General features: G+C 37.8%; 1 protein-coding gene across 1 annotated transcript; it reads right to left on the minus strand.

Moving 5' to 3' along the window:
• Positions 1-305: 305 nt before the first annotated feature.
• Positions 306-11171, minus strand: LOC149265490 (fasciclin-like arabinogalactan protein 17). Its single transcript, XM_089429443.1, has 2 exons — positions 9365-11171; positions 306-798 (listed from the first exon to the last, which is right to left on the minus strand). The coding sequence occupies exons 1-2, from the start codon at positions 10689-10691 to the stop codon at positions 725-727; spliced, it is 1401 nt and encodes a 466-aa protein (XP_089285569.1). The 5' UTR covers positions 10692-11171; the 3' UTR covers positions 306-724.
• Between the last annotated feature and the right edge of the window lie 6871 nt (positions 11172-18042).

Here is an 18042-nt window from a genome sequence, read left to right on the forward strand (position 1 = left end):
ACTGCCCCTTGCTATAGCTAATTGACCATGAAAACAGATTGTGACTTGTGTCCCACTAATGAGAGAGTTCGCAGGAATCATAGGAAAGTGTCTTTCGTGATTCCAAACTATTACTCAAACGTTAATTCAGTGGTTTCCCTACTCAAAAAGCAAATCAAGAATGCCATCTGAAACGCTGTTGGGGATAAAAAACTATTTGATCAGCAGACATGCTAATGCTTCCTGCAACTTGAAAACGGTATCCAGTTACACAGATCACATATGTAAATATATAACAAACGAATGAATGGGATCATTGAAAATAATTAGACATTAACATAGAAAGAATCATTTTTATTCTGGCACTCGAAACTGGTCTTGAGTACACTTATGAAGAGAGGAATCTCAGTCCTCCTCAAGACAGGAGAGTGTCCTGTTTTATGTAATAATTCTCACAATTAATATACAAATGAATTATATCAAAGCTAATCATCTCAATATACTTGATGGCCTTCTTATGTGCAAGGGAAATCTGATCCTAGTTGAACCTTCAATTCATTTACTAGTAATACACCCTACTATTACACCAAATCCTACAACATATCTTATCTAGAGTATGGTAGACAAAAGACACAAGAATGATGCATATAACCCTTGATTACAACATTGGTGATTTTACCGAGGCATTTCAGCTCAAAAAGCTCCTTTTCCACCCTCAACGAAACTCTTTTCACATCAGATGTCATTACTGGCAGCCTGAAAGAAGGGAATTTTGACCAAACCTATCTACCAGGTTACACAACATTCCAAGTAACCGCCCTGCAATCAATACCATTGAAACATTAGAGAGCACATATACAGAACAACAAAATGATATCTGTGGACCATACAAAATAAGGAAATTAACATATTTTAAGCACATGCTCAGAGTCCTTCACAGCATCTAAGCAAGCATTGCTGCTTTCTTCAGTAATATCTACCGGATAACCAGAACATTGAATAAGAGTCCAAGAGAAATGCAAACTAATATGCATAACTAAACAAGGCCATAACCCTAAAAGAGCAAACCTTCAGAATGTGTTACAAAACATTCTACGAAAATCGCAGAATGTCCTTCCTTAGGACTTGATGTGCATTGAGAAACAGCCCAAAGCAATCAATACCATTAAAATGTCACTAGAGAACATATACAAGACACCAAAACGATAGCCATGGACCATAACAGGTAATTTTGATATCTGAAATCAGGCAGAAACATAATCTGCTGAAAGGCATAGGCCTGAAGTAATATGGATGACAAAGGTGATTAACATCTTTAAAGCATGTGCTCAGAGTCCTACACAACTTCTAGGCAAGCATCGCTGCACTCTACAGCAATTATCTCCCAAATGACATGAACATTGAGTAAGAGTCACAAGAGAATATGAAAAGTAACATGCATGACTTAAAAAGCAAACCTTCAGGCAGTCCACAACACTCTATAAACATTGCTGAATGTCCGGCCTTGGTAATTTATACAGATTCATTAACAACCCAAAGCAATGGCTTGAAAGTGATAAAATGACCAAACAAGGCAACAAGTCCTAAAAGGATAGGTCTTTTGAATCTTCTTGTAGGCAAAGTGGCATTTCCACACCAAAACACACATTTAGGAAAATCCCAAAGAAACAACAAAAAGTAATATGGGGAGATGAAATGAAAAAAACTCATAATAGATCTGCAATTTGTCTACAAGATTTGCCAGATTTGAAATTTATGAAAGCTTTCTGCCTTCACTGCTGAATCAGACTGATAAAGCATATTTCACTAATTGCAGATGAGTACATTATTACAGGATCCAACTTTTGCATAACTAGCTAGGCCATACATACAATGAGAAGCATTTGAAATTGCCAACAGAAACTTCTCCATATTGAAGATGAAAAATTCAATCTTCCCACCCAGAAAGTAAATGAACTAATGTTGTGAGGAACAAAGCATCAGTGCAAATCAAGAATTCACCAAAGTAGAAACATACGGACCACGTTATGAGTAACTCTGAACTATGACCAAACCCATGGGAAATCAGAATAAAGTTGACCCTGGATGGAATCAGAGATTCACTAAATCCACGGCTGAAGGAATCATACTAGAGAATTCAACCTAGAAAATTATCTCGAAGTTCATGCACAAAGTTTTGGCATGTATCAGAATCACAATCCAGCACTGTGTTATGGACGTGCTTAAACTCAAGCTTTTGAGCACTGCAACCTGTTTGCACTATCCAGAATTTTGGTTGCATTTAAATTTGTTGCACCGCTTTGGCACACGCCTTTCAACTCAGTCACACCCAGTTCAATTCACAATGGGTGCACTGATGTGGATGGGCAGCTCAACAAATGGTTACACATGGAAACCCAACAAGCACAAAGGATCACCATCTTCTTCTCTGTCTCTTCATATTCCCAATGCTTGTACAATAATGTTCTATTGGATATTAACAGAAAGGACGTAAAAGACTTCACCTTCTCTTGGGCTGTATTGTTTATACCCCATTTTCTAATAGTAAAAGGGTTAAGTTGGATTCATTCAGGTAGTTGGAAAAGGGATAGTTAGCGGTGATGTAAAGCTTCATGTTGTTCACATAATGTTGTACAGTCTTTTTCTTTAAATAAGAATTAGTGGTTGAGCCACTGCCCGATTTATCGTGTTGTTTCTTGAAATCATTATGTTTGTCTGAATCGCTTAAGTAATTGCTGCACCATTTTTTAGGGACTATGTATATAAGATTAATTCATTGTAGTCATTGTTGTGGATGTGCAGTTTCTGCTAGCATGTGATTGGGATCAAGTTGGTATCAGAGAATTGTTTTGCAAGAAGTCACTGGAGACTAAACATAATTTAGGAAAAGACTCATTCTCAAATAATGAAGGAAATGGAAGAAGAAATGCAGAGTCACATTGAACCACTCAAAGCCAATGCTTCCCAATATGAATATGGAGGTTGAGTGTATGAATGGAACGCTAACTATATGACCCATTTGCTGCAGAATTTAATATCACATGTGGAAATTTTACAGGCTTTCGTCCACTAGAAACCTTTTAGAAGTAATTCCCAACTCATAATCTAGAATTGGAAGAGACTCGCTAATGAATCTGGGTTCCACTCTCAAAGTGGAAACCAAGGTTGAGATTTCATTCACCCCACAATGATCAGATGGACTTCTTGTGATTGGAAAATTGGATGTATTAGTTGGATTCCTTTTATGAAGTACAGTAATTCACATATGAAGCTAAAGTTGCCTTTGCAAAGTTATTCATGCACAAAGAAGCTTTGCTATGTGAGAATATATGTGATCACAGAGTGACCCTCAATGCCACACAAGCCATGACATCAAAGAAATTCAAAGTCACACTACCAAGAATAAAGTGATCCTGCTAAATTATCATATGGAACAACAACAACAGTGGTAAAGCCGCAAAACCTGTGATAGAGGTCCAACCAAATAGTAAATGCCAGCATCCAGATGTCCAACCACTACAAAATTTAGCAAAATGTGATGGACCAGAAAGCAAAACTAGCAACCAAGGTCATTGGTGGACTAATTGCACCAATTTAGACAGATCTTGAGATGCTCAACATTTGCACTCTTGCATATGCCTGTCGAAAAGCTAGGCTAGCAGAGGCTACAAACAAATGGAGGAAGCTTAATAATGTTATTGGCCCTAATGCCAATTAAGGAAAGATAACCATTGCAAAAGATGATATGACCATCAAGCCATTCAGTGACATTGTGTAGTAGAAGACCAACACCACATTATAGAAGACAAAATGTTCCCTTTTATCAGTGTGTCACTATCAGTAAGGGGAAAGGAAATTCCAAGGATGGGTTGGACACTACATTATAGAGAAGCATTATAAGTCAACCATGATAGACCAAAGAGAGAAATAGATATCAATATCTAACAGCGTAATGATTGCATCTCTTTGATGACAATTGTACATCCTAGTCGTACAAAGAGCTGGAAACTATTCTCCATTAAGATCCAACTCAAGAAGAAGCTTGTGACTTTAGTGTTTGACACTGGCAAGCAATGAGACACCATCTCAAAAGCAATGATAAAGAAGCATAATTTACCTACAATCACACATCCTTAACCCTACCCCTTGGTTTTGCTTACCAAGAACAAGGACTTGCTGGATGTGCAAGTGTAAAAGTGGATGAAGTTCACCATCTCAATAGACAATTCAATGTTGTTTCATTGTATGTGTGTGGTATGATATTCAACTATTGTATCTCTGGGACCGAGACATAGTCTATCATAAATGCCTACACAAAGACAGACTTGTCAAAGATGGCCAAGAATACTCAATGACTACAAAAAAATATCCAACACCCTTAGTGTAAATTCAACAACTAAAGGCTAGAGGCTAATAAAAAGCTTCAATATAGTTTTCTTTAATAACCTTGTGATCATAGGACAGTGGCACTCTCGAGTGGTCACCAAGACCGCAAGGCCTTGTTGTATGCAGATCCAGCACATATGAGAAGTTAGAAGAACAGAAAAAGTTTGACAAGTTATTGTAGCACTATTTTGAGTTGTTATGGGAACCACACAGGATGTCTGCAAGCCATGCAGTCCAACACATCAATGAGTTGCAACAAGTTTCTGTGCCATTGAATGAGGCACTGTGCAGGGCTTCGTTGTTGGAAAACAAGGAGATCAGGAGGCAGATACAGGAGTTATTGAATAATGGCCAAATACGAGCCAAATCATTGCTTTGTGGGTCTGTCATATTTTTGTTTCCAAAGAAGGATGACACATGGAGAATGTATTATTCTCTGTTGAATAGAAGCACCATCAAGAAATGGTGTTCATTGTTGTGAACCAACAACCTAATCAATTGCATTCATGAATGTAATTATATTAGTAAGTTCAACCTAAAGTCTGGGCACAACTAAATCTGTATCAAGCTCGAAGATATATGGAAGACAACCTTTGAGCCACAACAAGGATTTTTTGAATGGTTGATGTAGTCATTCAATATAATTTATGCCCCTGCAACATTCACCATGCTATTGAACAAAGAGCTCACACCGTATCTTAACTATTTTGTGACTGTGTACTTGAACAACATACTAGTTTTTAGTAAAACTTGGGATTACCATTTGAAAAACTTGGACCAAGTATTATCAATATCATGACTAGAAAAGCAATTAGTCAATACAACGAAGCATACATTCAAGCAGACACAACTAGTGTACCTTGGATTTTGCATGAACTAAAATTGATTCAACATTGCTCTAAAAAATATTTCAGATATTGCCAACTGACCACTACCAAAGAACGTTCACAACCTACAAAGCTTCATGGGAATGGCAAATTATCTAAAGATATTTCTTGTGTAGTTTTCCCATGTCATGGACCTTCTTAATGCACTAAAATGACCAATTCAATTTTAGTTGGGACAATTCACGGCAAGGATTGTTCAAAGAGATCAAGCATCAAGTTGTGGCTACTCCTCTTCTTGCCTTACATAACATTCAATAAGCCCTCGATATCAACATGGATTCCTGTCAAAATGCCATGGGTACATCACTGATGCAACATTGAAGACCGGTTGCACACCACTCCAAGACTTTTTCAAACATTCTTAATTACACAATATATGATCCAGAGATGTACACATTGGTTCAGACAGCACAGCACTGTAGAGTCTAGACATTATTTTAGTGGAAAAGAGATTGTCATTCATAGCAATCATAAGCCTCACCAATCCTTTGAACATTTAGCAAGATCAAGAATGCACACCACATTAAGCAGTTCAGTTATTTGCATTGCGATTAAGTGTCCAAAAGGAAGAACAAGTAAACTAGCAGATTACCTTTCATGACCACCAGCAATCGGATTGATACTGTCGACAAAATTTCAATAGTTTGGGTTCAATACTTTATGAGAAGCTTATGCACATTGTTCAGACTTCGCATGTAGATATGTGGTTTTACATAAGTCTTGGATGACCCCACCAAATGAAGAGTTTGGCAACTGCCTACTAAAGGATGGGATTCTATACAACTTGAATGTTAATCTTGCTCCTCAAGGAGATCACAGATTAAAGCGGTTTCACAAAGCCCGCCATTCCAAATTTTAAGGACACTTTAGAGCGGAGAAGACAACAACAAATTTGCGTAAGGTATTTCTACTCACCAAAGCAGCTTGTAGAGAAGTTCATAATAAGTTGTTCCCTTCATGGTATTTCAAAGCCAACAAATCAGAATTTGGGCAAGTATATTCTACTTCCAATCAAAAGTAGACCATGGGAGTCAATTTCAATGGATTTCCTTGAGGTTTGTTGACAAACTGAGGGGCAATGACTATACGATGCTAGTTGTGGACCGCTCAATAAAATGACTAATAATACCTTGCAAGAAAACAGCTTCAACACAACGGGCCATACAATCATTTCTTGAAAAAATTTGGATGCACTTTGGTCTACCATCGTCGATCATCTCATATCAATGGAAAAGATTTCTCAGCTACTTTTGACAAGTGTAGCGAGGATTGATGGATACCAAGCTAAAGTGGAGTATTCCCTTCCATCCTTGGAGCATTGGTCAAACAGAGGTACTAAATCACACCATAGTTCAATTGTTACACATTTTTAACCATAAACCTCCAAAGACATGGGATGCCAATATGCCATATGTGCAACATTTTTATAATCACGCATTACATAGCACAACATGTGTTTCACCTTTTGAAGCACAATTATAACTGTATTGCACATGTGACATGTTTGCATCTCATGTCTTTGGAGGTTTATGGTTAAAAAGGGGCAACAATCGCACACTACATAGCACAACATGAACTTAACATTTTGAAGCATGCCTGGTATTTTTTTCAGCAGATCAATTAGCCATTTGGGTCCTATCACCAAGGCAACGACAGTGAAAGAGGTCATTGCACATGGGCAAAAGGTTTATAGACCACATCTATAAGATTCACAGTCAAGATCGAGAAGCTTTGCACAAGAATCAACAAAAGCACAAGGCCATGCATGATCAACACTGTGCATATCACCAGTTTTCGGCATGAGATAAAATTTGGGTTTGCCTCGAAAGAAGAACTTTAAGGAGAGAGACAAGGATATCAAACAACTCAAATATGTCTCGTACATCAACATCAAGCAAACTGGAGAAAAGGCATTCAAGTTGGAGTTACCACCATACATGAGCATTCAGCTGGTCTTCGACATGAATCAACTAAAGCTGTACAAGCCATCAATGATGGATGATGATGAAAAAGTAACTATTGTACTTGCTGCAAAAGTGTAAGTTATTGAAGTTGGCGCAGAGCTAGAAGTAGGCATAATTCTACAATAGATAAAGGATGGGCAAGTTTCAACTAGATTACACATAATTCAGTTCAGTACCAGTGAGCATAAATGAGATAAATCATAATATTCTAAGGGGTTACAAAGCATTACTGTTCATTGGGGGATTGCCTCAGTAGAACCTATGGTATGAGTGAAGTCTGAACTACGAGCAAATCAGTGCCAAAACAGACCAGAATAGATCAATCTTCTTGACATGCCAGTGAGTGAAGATTGGGTTGCATTATGAATGGACACAACTTCCTTGTGTGTGCATGTACACACACTCAACAAACCAGGTGAGTCTACACCAAGAGAAGTATATGAATTGTACACACACACACACACACAATTAGCTTGGTGAGTCTACACCAAGAGAAATATGTGAATTTGCAAAATCACCAACAGAGAATTCCCATTATTGAAAATGAAAATCCAAAACACAGGCTTCCCAACAAGAAAGAAGTGACCTAATGTTATAAGGTGAGTACAAAGCACCATTGTGTATCAGCAGTATAGATGAAAGATAATATGGCGAAATCAGGCCAGATCAATCTTCTTAACACGACAGCATCAAGATTGGATTGCCATAGTGATCGACATCTGATACAAATGCCTCACTCACTCACCCACAGACACAAAATACAGGCTTCCCAACCAGAAATGGAATGAACTCAGAACTAATGTTGTAAGGGGGGACAAAGCATCACTGTGGATAAGGGATTAGCTAGGTAGAAAATTGATACATGCGATATGAGTAAACACTGAACTATGACCAAATTAAAGCAAAATCATAGCTTAGTATATCGGACTTCTTAACATGGCTGCCTATGAAGATTGCATCGCAGTGAGAATGAATACTATTTCCAAACAGATGCACACTAACAAATCCAAATGGGGGCTTCCCAGCCATAGATGAGAAGAGTTGATGCTATAAGGGAGAAAGTAATAAACAGTGTGCATCAGAAATTGGCATGCGTAGGTACTGAAAACATACCATAAGATTAAACAATGATTGAGAAATAAATTGAAGCTAAATCAGAAGAACGTGAAGGAGTCTTCTTAACCTGGTAGTCAGTGAAGAATGTATACAAATGCCTAGCACATACACCCTCACAAAAATCCAAAATGTAAGCTTCCCAGCCATAGCTGAACAAGTAGATGCTATAATAGAGAAACAAAGAATCATTGTGCATCGGAAACTGGCCCAGGTAAGGTACTAGAAATGTTTGGTAAGAAGAAGCCCTGATCTAGAAACAAACTGGGCCAAAACAGAATCGGGTAGAGAAATCTTCTTAATCTGGTCGTCCTTGAAGAATGTGCATTGTATACTTAACACATATACACAAACAAATCTAAAAATGCAAGCATCCGAGTCATATATGGAATGAGTTGATGCTCTGAGTGAGCAACAAAGGAATTGCACGCATCAGCAATTAACAGGAGTAGGAACTACAAACGTAGGTGGGAGTAAACCCTGAAAAGAAACAAATTGAGGCCGAAACAGAATAGAGTACAGGAGTCTTTTTAACCTGTCATTCCACGAAGACTGGATTCCTTAGAAATCAGGAGCAAACCCTGATTAAGAAACAAATTGAGGCCAAAACAGGAGTCTTTTTAACCTGGCAATCTATGATGACTAGATTCCTTAGAAATGGACACACGCAACAACAACAAAAAGCACAAAATTATGTTGCGGGACTGGTTGCCAGAGAAGGGCGTCAAGCAGATTTCGTAGTCGTAGAAGCTGCTCCAAGACACCACAAGATAGGATTATCCGACTGTTTCGCACACTCCCACACAACATAGCCCACAGAGGCAGGAGAAGGCCAATCAAGAACGCATACTCAAACCGCAACCAATTAACCATTATATTAATAGGGTACACCACATATGTCGAGATTTATAGATGGTGTCACAGGAAAATTTCCTCAATTGGGAAGCCATCCCCTCCCTTTTCAGGGGGTGCTTTGGCATTCCCAGTATAGTTCTTACTGCAGCAATTTACAATTCAATGCTGGGAATGGCTTACCTTTACTCGGCTTCTTGGTTTCCTCAACCTCCTCCTGCTCTTCTTCCAGCTTTCTGCCCTTAACATGGTGGTTTGCCGCTTCTTCTGGTGGGAACAGGACCTTATCGATGCCCTGAACAGATATTCTCCCATCAACGTAAATATCATGATCATACAGGTGGGCAGTTGTCTGTCCGTGACCAAACATAACAGTCCCATCTGCTTCCTGAGTGACCATCTTATGAGGGACCCTAAGAGTATCATACTTGACCTTCCCGAACCTCCTCACAGCAGTGTACAAGCTTTCCTCAGTCTGATACTCTGGGATAATGTGATAATATACGATCTTCTCCGGAGCATGCGGTTCACTCAGCTGATCTGTCGTGAGTTCCCCCATAGCCTCATCATTGGGCGCCAGGACAGTGATGCGGTAACCCTCTGAAACGAGCTTGGCCATCTCAGACGCCAAGGAGGTCAAGTTCACCAAGATATCAGCCATCTCATTGTAGCCACCATAAAGCATCAATGTGTGAATGAAGTCCTTGACCTGGCTCTCCCCATCAAACCAATGGTGCCCAGAAGAAGAAGGACCTGGTGCAGGTGCAGGTGCCAACGAAGGCCCGGGGGCCAAGGCATAGTATATTGAATGCGGTGGAGGAGGAGGACTAGAAGAAAGCTTGACTCCTGCGCCTGAAACTGACTTTTTCTGATATGGGCCATCAACGACAGGTGCCCCCTCAGGCTTCACAGCCAACACAACCCCAGTCCTCCACGCATTGAAATCATCCTGCACTGACTTGGGCACCAGGACTCTGTCAATGCCATGAATGACTCCATCTGGCTTCACCACAGCATTGGGATGAATCACAGCCCCCAGATCTACTTTTCTGTCATCCCCGTTCACCTCAAACTTAAGCCCATCTCTGTTCAAAGACTGATGGGTCTCATTCCTCCATTCCTCCGCCACAATCCTCCTCGGCACCACATGGTACTGAAGCAAACGCTGCAGAGACCTCAGGTTCCCGGGTTCATGCAGGAACCGCTTGAACTCCGGATCCAAATTCTTCTCCAAAAATACATTGTTGGGAGCAAAAATTGTAATGTTGCTGCTTCCCACCACCTCTTCCAATGGCTGCAGCAACAGGGCCTTCTCCACCAGCTCTGCAAGTTCAGTGTAATGTGAATCCAGCAATGCAACCAGAACAGAATTTGAGCTTATTGCAGAGACCTGTGTCGATATATTCTGTATACCCCCATGCTTAATCTGCAATGGCTTCGCTGTGGATTCTGCAATGCCGATGATTAATAACATATATAGTACAAAACTACACCGTTTTACACGATCCATGACTTGAGCATTCAAGGGCGCTGAAAGACTGCACTTTTCACAAAGGATCTCTCAGTTTAAACTCGAGCTTTTCGCAAAATCAAAGGCGAGGAATTGCAAACTATAGCAACTCCAGATCACATGGGTAGAGATGAAACTCAAATTCATGATAAATTCCCCTCAAGTACAGTTTCCAATGCAGGGGGAAGCAGGGGCTGGCTTCCCCGTGACTTACCTTGTACTGAAAGCGAAGCTACGAGATGTGTTAGGTTCGATGTTTTACCGTGGTAGGGTTCTAATTTTAACCTCCGATATCAATGTTGGACAGCGATGAGGGGGTGGAATAACGCGCATTCCAAATTTAAACTATAATGACTTAAAGGGTTTGTAAGCACTCTGAATTTATATAATTTTTTCCCAATTCCGAGCAATGATTTCTCGAATTTCCAGGACACTTGCCAGAAATTGAAACAATTTGGGCGCGATTTCTCGAATTTCCATGACACTTGCCAGAAATTGAAACAATTTGAGTGCTGGAAACCAACCTGCTTGGGTGAAATAGAGTTGTCAAATCGGATTTATGCGTAATTAGAAAGTCGAATTTTCACCCATGGTCGTTGCTCGACAGCGATTAGATGTGAAGTCGGGTGAAGTGCGACTGTCGAGTCGGATTTACGCGTAGATTTTGGTAACAAGAAAGTTGTGAGATCTTTGTTAAAGTGATGTGCCGACATTCGTGTCCACCCACCATCCCACTGCGACAGCCTGCCAACCGGAGGGTTAGCAGGTACTCCATTGGCTGCCACGTCATCTTCTTCAACTGCCATGTCATTGTAGTTGTGTTGGCACTCCAATGTTTTGATACCATGTTTTATATAATTCCCATCTTCTATAATACCAAATGCCTTAGATTCTTTTTTGGTGGTGGTGCTGAGCTCTCTAGGGAACACTCCACTTTATTCCCTTGCACTTTTTTATCTTAATGATGTTCTTTTCTTTCAAGTTTCAACCATGGGCCAGCTTCTTTTCAATTCTCAATCATGTTAGTTTGTGTGGTTTTTTTGGTAGGTAAGCACTCACGGGGATTTGAACTATCGCAAAGAGTGCCTTAACAGTTCACCCATTCACCGTCAATCCAAAGCCCCGTGGGCTTATGTTAATTTGTGTGATTATATTGAATGTGTTTTCATATATTTTTATATAAAAACAATGTTTTTTATAACCATATTTCAAAATTTATACATAAAATTATTGATTTTTCTTTCTAAGAAATAAATAAATAAATAAAAATTATATATATTACATTACATGGAAATATTTATATTCCATTATAAAAGTGGTTTTTTATTTGAATGGTGTTTTATTTTCAAGTTCCATGGGTATGTTTTTTTTCAATGTTCAATCATGTTAGTTTGTATGCAATATTTTCATATTTTGGTGTGAATGTGGGTTTGAGTATATTTTATATGAAAGCATTTGCATTTTATTGTGGAAGTTGTCCTTTTTTATGTTGTTGATATATGGTGCAATTTTTGTCATCATTATTATAATTATTGTTATCTAGTCTTGTGGAAAGAAAAAGATTGATATAAAAAAAGGGTAAATTTCAAACTTATAAATCTTTCAAAGATGTTGAATATTGTATATTTGTTTATTTATTTTCATTTACTTACATAAGAAGTTGTAAAAAGAAAAAGAATATATATATATATTCCATAACCAATCAACTATTATATTATTGGGAAGCCCACTACTTCTATACATACTCCATTAATATAATAATTATAGTGACATAATCATGTTAGTAAATGTGGTTGATATATGGCTATCAACCTCATTTCCCCTTTCCAAATGTCAATTTGTCATTTGTTATTTTACCATGATACCATTTATTATTTGCATGGTAATTTCATAATTGTATTAAGTAAATGTGAAAGGTAAACATGGATTTAGAGATGCAAAGTAATTAATATTTGAAACTCCACTCATTGATGTAAAGGAGGCAATAAGAACATGCTCGCACCTTTCATTTATGACCATAAGGTAAATATTTGGATTAAAAGAAAGATTAATATATCAATGTTCAATAAAGAGGACATTTATCGACTACGTAAATATATTGGGGTATGTATTTTATTGGATGTAGTCTAACTTATATACGAAATGGCCTTTTTCATGACATTTTTTATGGTTAATTTTAACTAAAATTTGGTAGAGATTTTTAAAAACTTGAGATTAAGTTGTTTAATCTGTAGAATTCGAGTGTCTCACATGTTTTGCAGGGTGTTGAATCCATTTATGCATTCAAAAATGTATTTTAAACAATAAAAAATCACATTCTTGCTAGAAATTGTATCGATGGATCAGGTGAAAAGGGTTATTTCGTGTATAAGTTAGACTACGTCATTTTATTGTAGGCTTCTCACAATCAATATAAATTTGCTCATTAAAAAAAAAACAAAAAAACAAATTAATGTATCAAATTACAATAATTATTTTATTTTTTATTTTCATTTAATTGGAAAGTTTGTACCTTAACCTTTGAGGATCAATATTTTAAGATATTTATATTTATAAAATTAGATTTCATAACTCTTCATCTTTCATTGTAATAGCGTGGTCACTTTCACGCTTGTAAATGTGTAATATTATGAAAGAAAACATAGGCATCTCGGCTGAGGCAAAAGTGACAACGGATTCCAAGGTTGAGATGGACTTTGCTAGGGGACAAACATCAAACAAGGGGATAAGTGGCATCATAGGGATTAGCTTGCAAGACGTGATAAGCTGACAAGGCTAACTAACAAAAAAATTGGAACAGGATGGACAACTTGACAACATTTGATTGGCCCACAAGTTTTGGGCTAAATAGGCAAAAGAAAAAAACTACAAGATTGGATGAAGAGATTTTTTGGGGGAGAAGGTAGTGCTCGCTGGACAGAGAGAGGATAGCAGGTTCAAACATTTTCTAAAGTAGGGAGATTTGCCTAAAGAAGGGGATGTTGTCTAAAGGCGAGAGCTTGGTTCGTGGGGCAGGGATTCTGGCATAGTCACCCTATTTTGACCCCTGGAGCAGTCCCCTTATGCCCGAGAGTCTGGCTCGGGGGTGGCAGCTACATGAGAGATGTTTATTTGCAGTATGCCTAAGGTTGGGAGGAGAATTCTTATTCCTGACTCAGTTTCTTGTCATCCATTAAGATAAGTATTTCTCTCATGTTAGTCATTATCGTGGCTCTTGAAATATTGTGCTACAGAGGATTAAAATGTGTAATGTGTATTACGTGATGTGTAATGAACTGGGTGTAAGTGACGTTGGGATAAAATCTATTTATGGGTTATGCTACAAAGTTTTAAATACATATAGTGTATAGTCTATGCTGTGCATGGTGTGTATATGTGTGTATACAATGTGATGTGGCAGATATGTATCGAGCTTATGTACATTACATCGGGTATCAAAACTACAATACATAACTCCTAATTGCTGACAGGAACGAGGCTCTACTCTGGGTATCTCTGGGTAGATAGAGATGATTGTTAGCAATTGTGGTTTGTAATCCTTGTGCTCTTCGTTCCACAGTTAACATTTTCTAGGAATTTCTCTCAATCTTTGAAGTCAAATTTGTTGTTGGTTGTGTTTCCTACTTGTTGGTTGGCGTCCCCACCTTGCCCATAGGCCATACATTATGTTCTCACCATTGGCAAGCATCCATACTTTGTGTTCTAGTATTGCATGGGTGTTTGCACTTCGCCCATAGACCACTATCAACATTCTACGTTGTTGGATGTTGTCCTTTTGTTCATAAACCATGGGTCAACTCTCTTACATGCTTGATGCAATGTCTTACTTCAACACCTTTTGTCTCATTTAACTCGTTGAGTGTTCCCTTCATCCTCCATTCAATCCATTTTGTGATATGTTCATCGCTAGGAAGTAATTCCTTGTTGGCTGGTGTAATAAGCCCTCCCTTTGATCCATACTTTCCCTCTTATTCTAACTGAGTAGTGACTCCATCTTATTGAACAGTGTAAATTGAATGCTTTGTTATAATGTGAGATGAGTGAATAGCCTCCACTTGGTTAACTCTCCTGCTTGGGAAATCTCTTCCACCGTGCTTTTGGGGCACAAACCTTCTTCCATGTATTCTTTGAGTATTATTGTCTTGCAAACAATTTTGCATGCAGGGGCCAAGGTATGCTTGACCTCTTGTAATGTTGGTTATGGTTAGGTGCACATTTTACCGAACCAATGATCAACACAACTAAGCTTACTCATTGATTACTAAGGCTGGGAACATTTCATTCTCTAATTTGTCTTTAGATTGAAACATTGTTCCATGGGATGATCTCATTGAATCTAGCCAAAAATTATGATGATATTTCATAGCTTCACTTGAACCATATATAATAGTGTGTTGCCCTTTACACCAAAAGTTTGCCCCACGTTTATGCATCTAATAATGTAATATAGCATACCATATTGTTGCTTTCTCTTCTAGCTCGTGGCCTAAAGTGTTGCTGTATTTTTATGAAGATTACCTATTGCATTGATTGTGCTCCATTAAGCCATTCATTAGAGGTAATTGTTGTCACTCCAAGTTGTAAATTGCATCCACCTATGTCTTGTTATGTCTTGTTGATTACACGACATTTTGTACCAACACCATGTTGCATGTCATGATTTAAGAGCTTACACTTTGTTACAAATGTTTATATCTTCCCAAACTCTATCTAGGCAACAATGTCGTGGGCATATTCAAGTAAGTTGTGCAAGTAGTCTTAGCTATGTCATGCAAGATGGTTAGTAACTTCTTCATATTGGATATCTATTTCTTGTTGAACTCAATACTAATCATTGCTTGTAATTGTATAGAGTTCTGTAAAAATGGGAAAAATATGTGATGGTTCATTGGTTAAGAATTTATGAGAAAATAAGCACTTGGGTCTCTTGATATCATTGAAAATCTTTAATTCTTCTTGAGTAATTTCTTGTCATCACCGAAGGGTTTCTTATCATGCTTTGTGATGGAATTTATAGTGTTACATTGGCTTTAAGTATGTGACATGCTTTGTTCTTCCTTTAGGAATACTTGGATGCATCTTGCATTGTCATATATAAGCCCATTTATAGTGTTACATTGGCTTTGAGTATGCAACATACTTTGTTCTTCCTTTCTAAAGACTTGGATGCATCTTGCATTGTCATAAGCCAAGTTATTGCCCTATTTTATTTGCTTGTGTGGTGTTGACTTCCATTGTTTGTTTGATTATATGCAAGAATTTTGTGGGCACATATAAATCTTGATCAAATATGAAATGGTTTGCAATTCACTTCTTCCTTGGACTTTTGATAGCCTTGTTAATGCGGGCTTTTGAACTTTGTCAACAAAAATGTATCCATTGGGATAAAAGTTAAGTCTTCCATTCTAGCCAGAGCGGGAACCTTTGTTAGTTTATTCTGAGAATTATGATGTAGACCTGTATTCACAGTAAAAGAAAATGGAGACAGTTTGAGATCTCAACTTGCAAAATTGGAAAAACTAGGTTATCATTTAGGAGCAGAGTAGAGTACAACTCATATAATATAGCCAATTATTATAGTCCATGTGAAATTAGTAGAGTACAATTCAGATAATATAGACATGCTATAGTAACTGCATAAAGAAAGAAATCCAAGAAAACTGGTATCCAGTCACAAATGCCTTGCATATCAACTGAGACCTACCCTTTTAGACCACCATGTCCCCTTCAACTTCAAGAGAGTAACTCGAGTTAGTGATGATATTCCTGTAATGGAAAAGAAGGTCAACCCACCAAGAATATAATTGAATCACCTCAACTAGGAGGGATCATAAACTCGAGCTTATTCTGACATTTTTGGGTTTAATCTTGGCTTAATGTGTAGATTTAAAATAGTGCAACACAGTGTTGACGAAGCCCCAATTCCATTCAAGAATTGAGGTCATATCTCAAGTCATGGAACTTAACCTGTGTCCTTTGGGTTACCTTTGCTACCTCTATATTTTGATAATAGTTGAAAAATAACTTATCTTACTTCAAGCAACTAGTGCAAACTTCCCAACCAATGCCTAATAAGCTTGTAGATCCATTTGAGCTTTGATCATGGCCATCTCATAATTTGGAAAATAAATAAACAATGCAATTACCCCATTCTTGGGACCATGCTATGAGAGTCAGGTAACTTAGTAACCACATCCGGTTAAGAGAAGGAGGTGTGTAACATTCATAATGTCATGTATGCATCTCCCTCTTTAGTCTTATTGAGTGAGTGGGGTATTTTGTTTTCCTTTTTCATTATCCTTAAACCTTCAAGATTTCTTAATTATTTGACATTTGAATGAATGCTCATTGCATGGGTTGTAGACATATGCAATGCCCCTTTTTAACCATATTGGGTTAGACTTTTGAATGAACCTTCACTACATTATTAGACGCCCTTCAAACTTCATTCAACATTTGGTCATCGACCTTAATGGAAAGATCTTCTCCCCTTTTCAAAATACTGAAAGATTTCATGGATTAATTCTGAAAGATCAGTTGAATAGGTCACTAAGCACTTTCAAAAGATAGCCATTGGATAGGACAATAGGCCTCTCCAAAAGATGTCATTAAACACTTTCGAAGGATTGACACAATAGGCCATTAGAGCTCTTCAATTTTTTATCCCACTTCAAAAAAATAAGCTAAAAGGTCATGGGCCTTATTTAAAGCTAAGCAACTTGAGTCCATTCAAAAGAATATCTTTTGAATACCCCCATTAAGTCATGAACCCAATTTGAAAAAACATATTTCAAATGTCTTGGTATATCACAAAGCCCTTTCAAAATATTCCCATCGACCACTTTTGAAATAATTGTCCAATAAGTCATCAAGTTTCTTTGAAAATCCCCCATATTTTGAAATAATAAACCAATCAAAGGCCATTGGCTTGGGATGGTCCATTGGCCATATTGTGAAGAAACATTTCAAAATACACTTGGGACCAAAATAAAGGCCAAAAATAGCCATCGACAAAGTTAACATTTCAAACTTGCAAAAAGGCTTGAACTTTGGAAAATAAACAAGCTCGCAAGATTTCACTCAATGCCATGTTTACATTTGGCCTTTAGCCATGCCAACTTCCATGGATACTTCAAATTGAACATTGGAACCACCACTCAAGTTTGAATTCATAAATAATAACAAGTGCATAATGTAAACTCAAACCAAACAACTCTATGGTTGTTTTAATTCTATCAAAACATGCATCTAATTATTTAGCAAGGCTAGCATGCAACACCATGCATTCATGACTTTGATTTCAGATGCCGCCCCCAAGCTAGCTACAAGGCCGCAGTGAAGGAAATAAAAT

The sequence above is a fragment of the Pinus tabuliformis genome, chromosome 6 (genome assembly GCF_031772625.1).
Source record: "Pinus tabuliformis cultivar Carrire ecotype Pingquan chromosome 6, CPIR1, whole genome shotgun sequence".
NCBI classification, from domain to species: Eukaryota; Viridiplantae; Streptophyta; class Pinopsida; order Pinales; family Pinaceae; genus Pinus; species Pinus tabuliformis.

Bases quoted from the DNA above. Each gene is read 5' to 3' on its own strand.
- LOC149265490 (XM_089429443.1), bottom strand. From the start codon at position 10,691: ATGGATCGTGTAAAACGGTGTAGTTTTGTACTATATATGTTATTAATC. The intron at 799-9,364 runs GTAAGCCATTCC...TATTGATTGCAG, and splicing joins AACCAAGAAGCCGAGTAAAG to GGCGGTTACTTGGAATGTTG.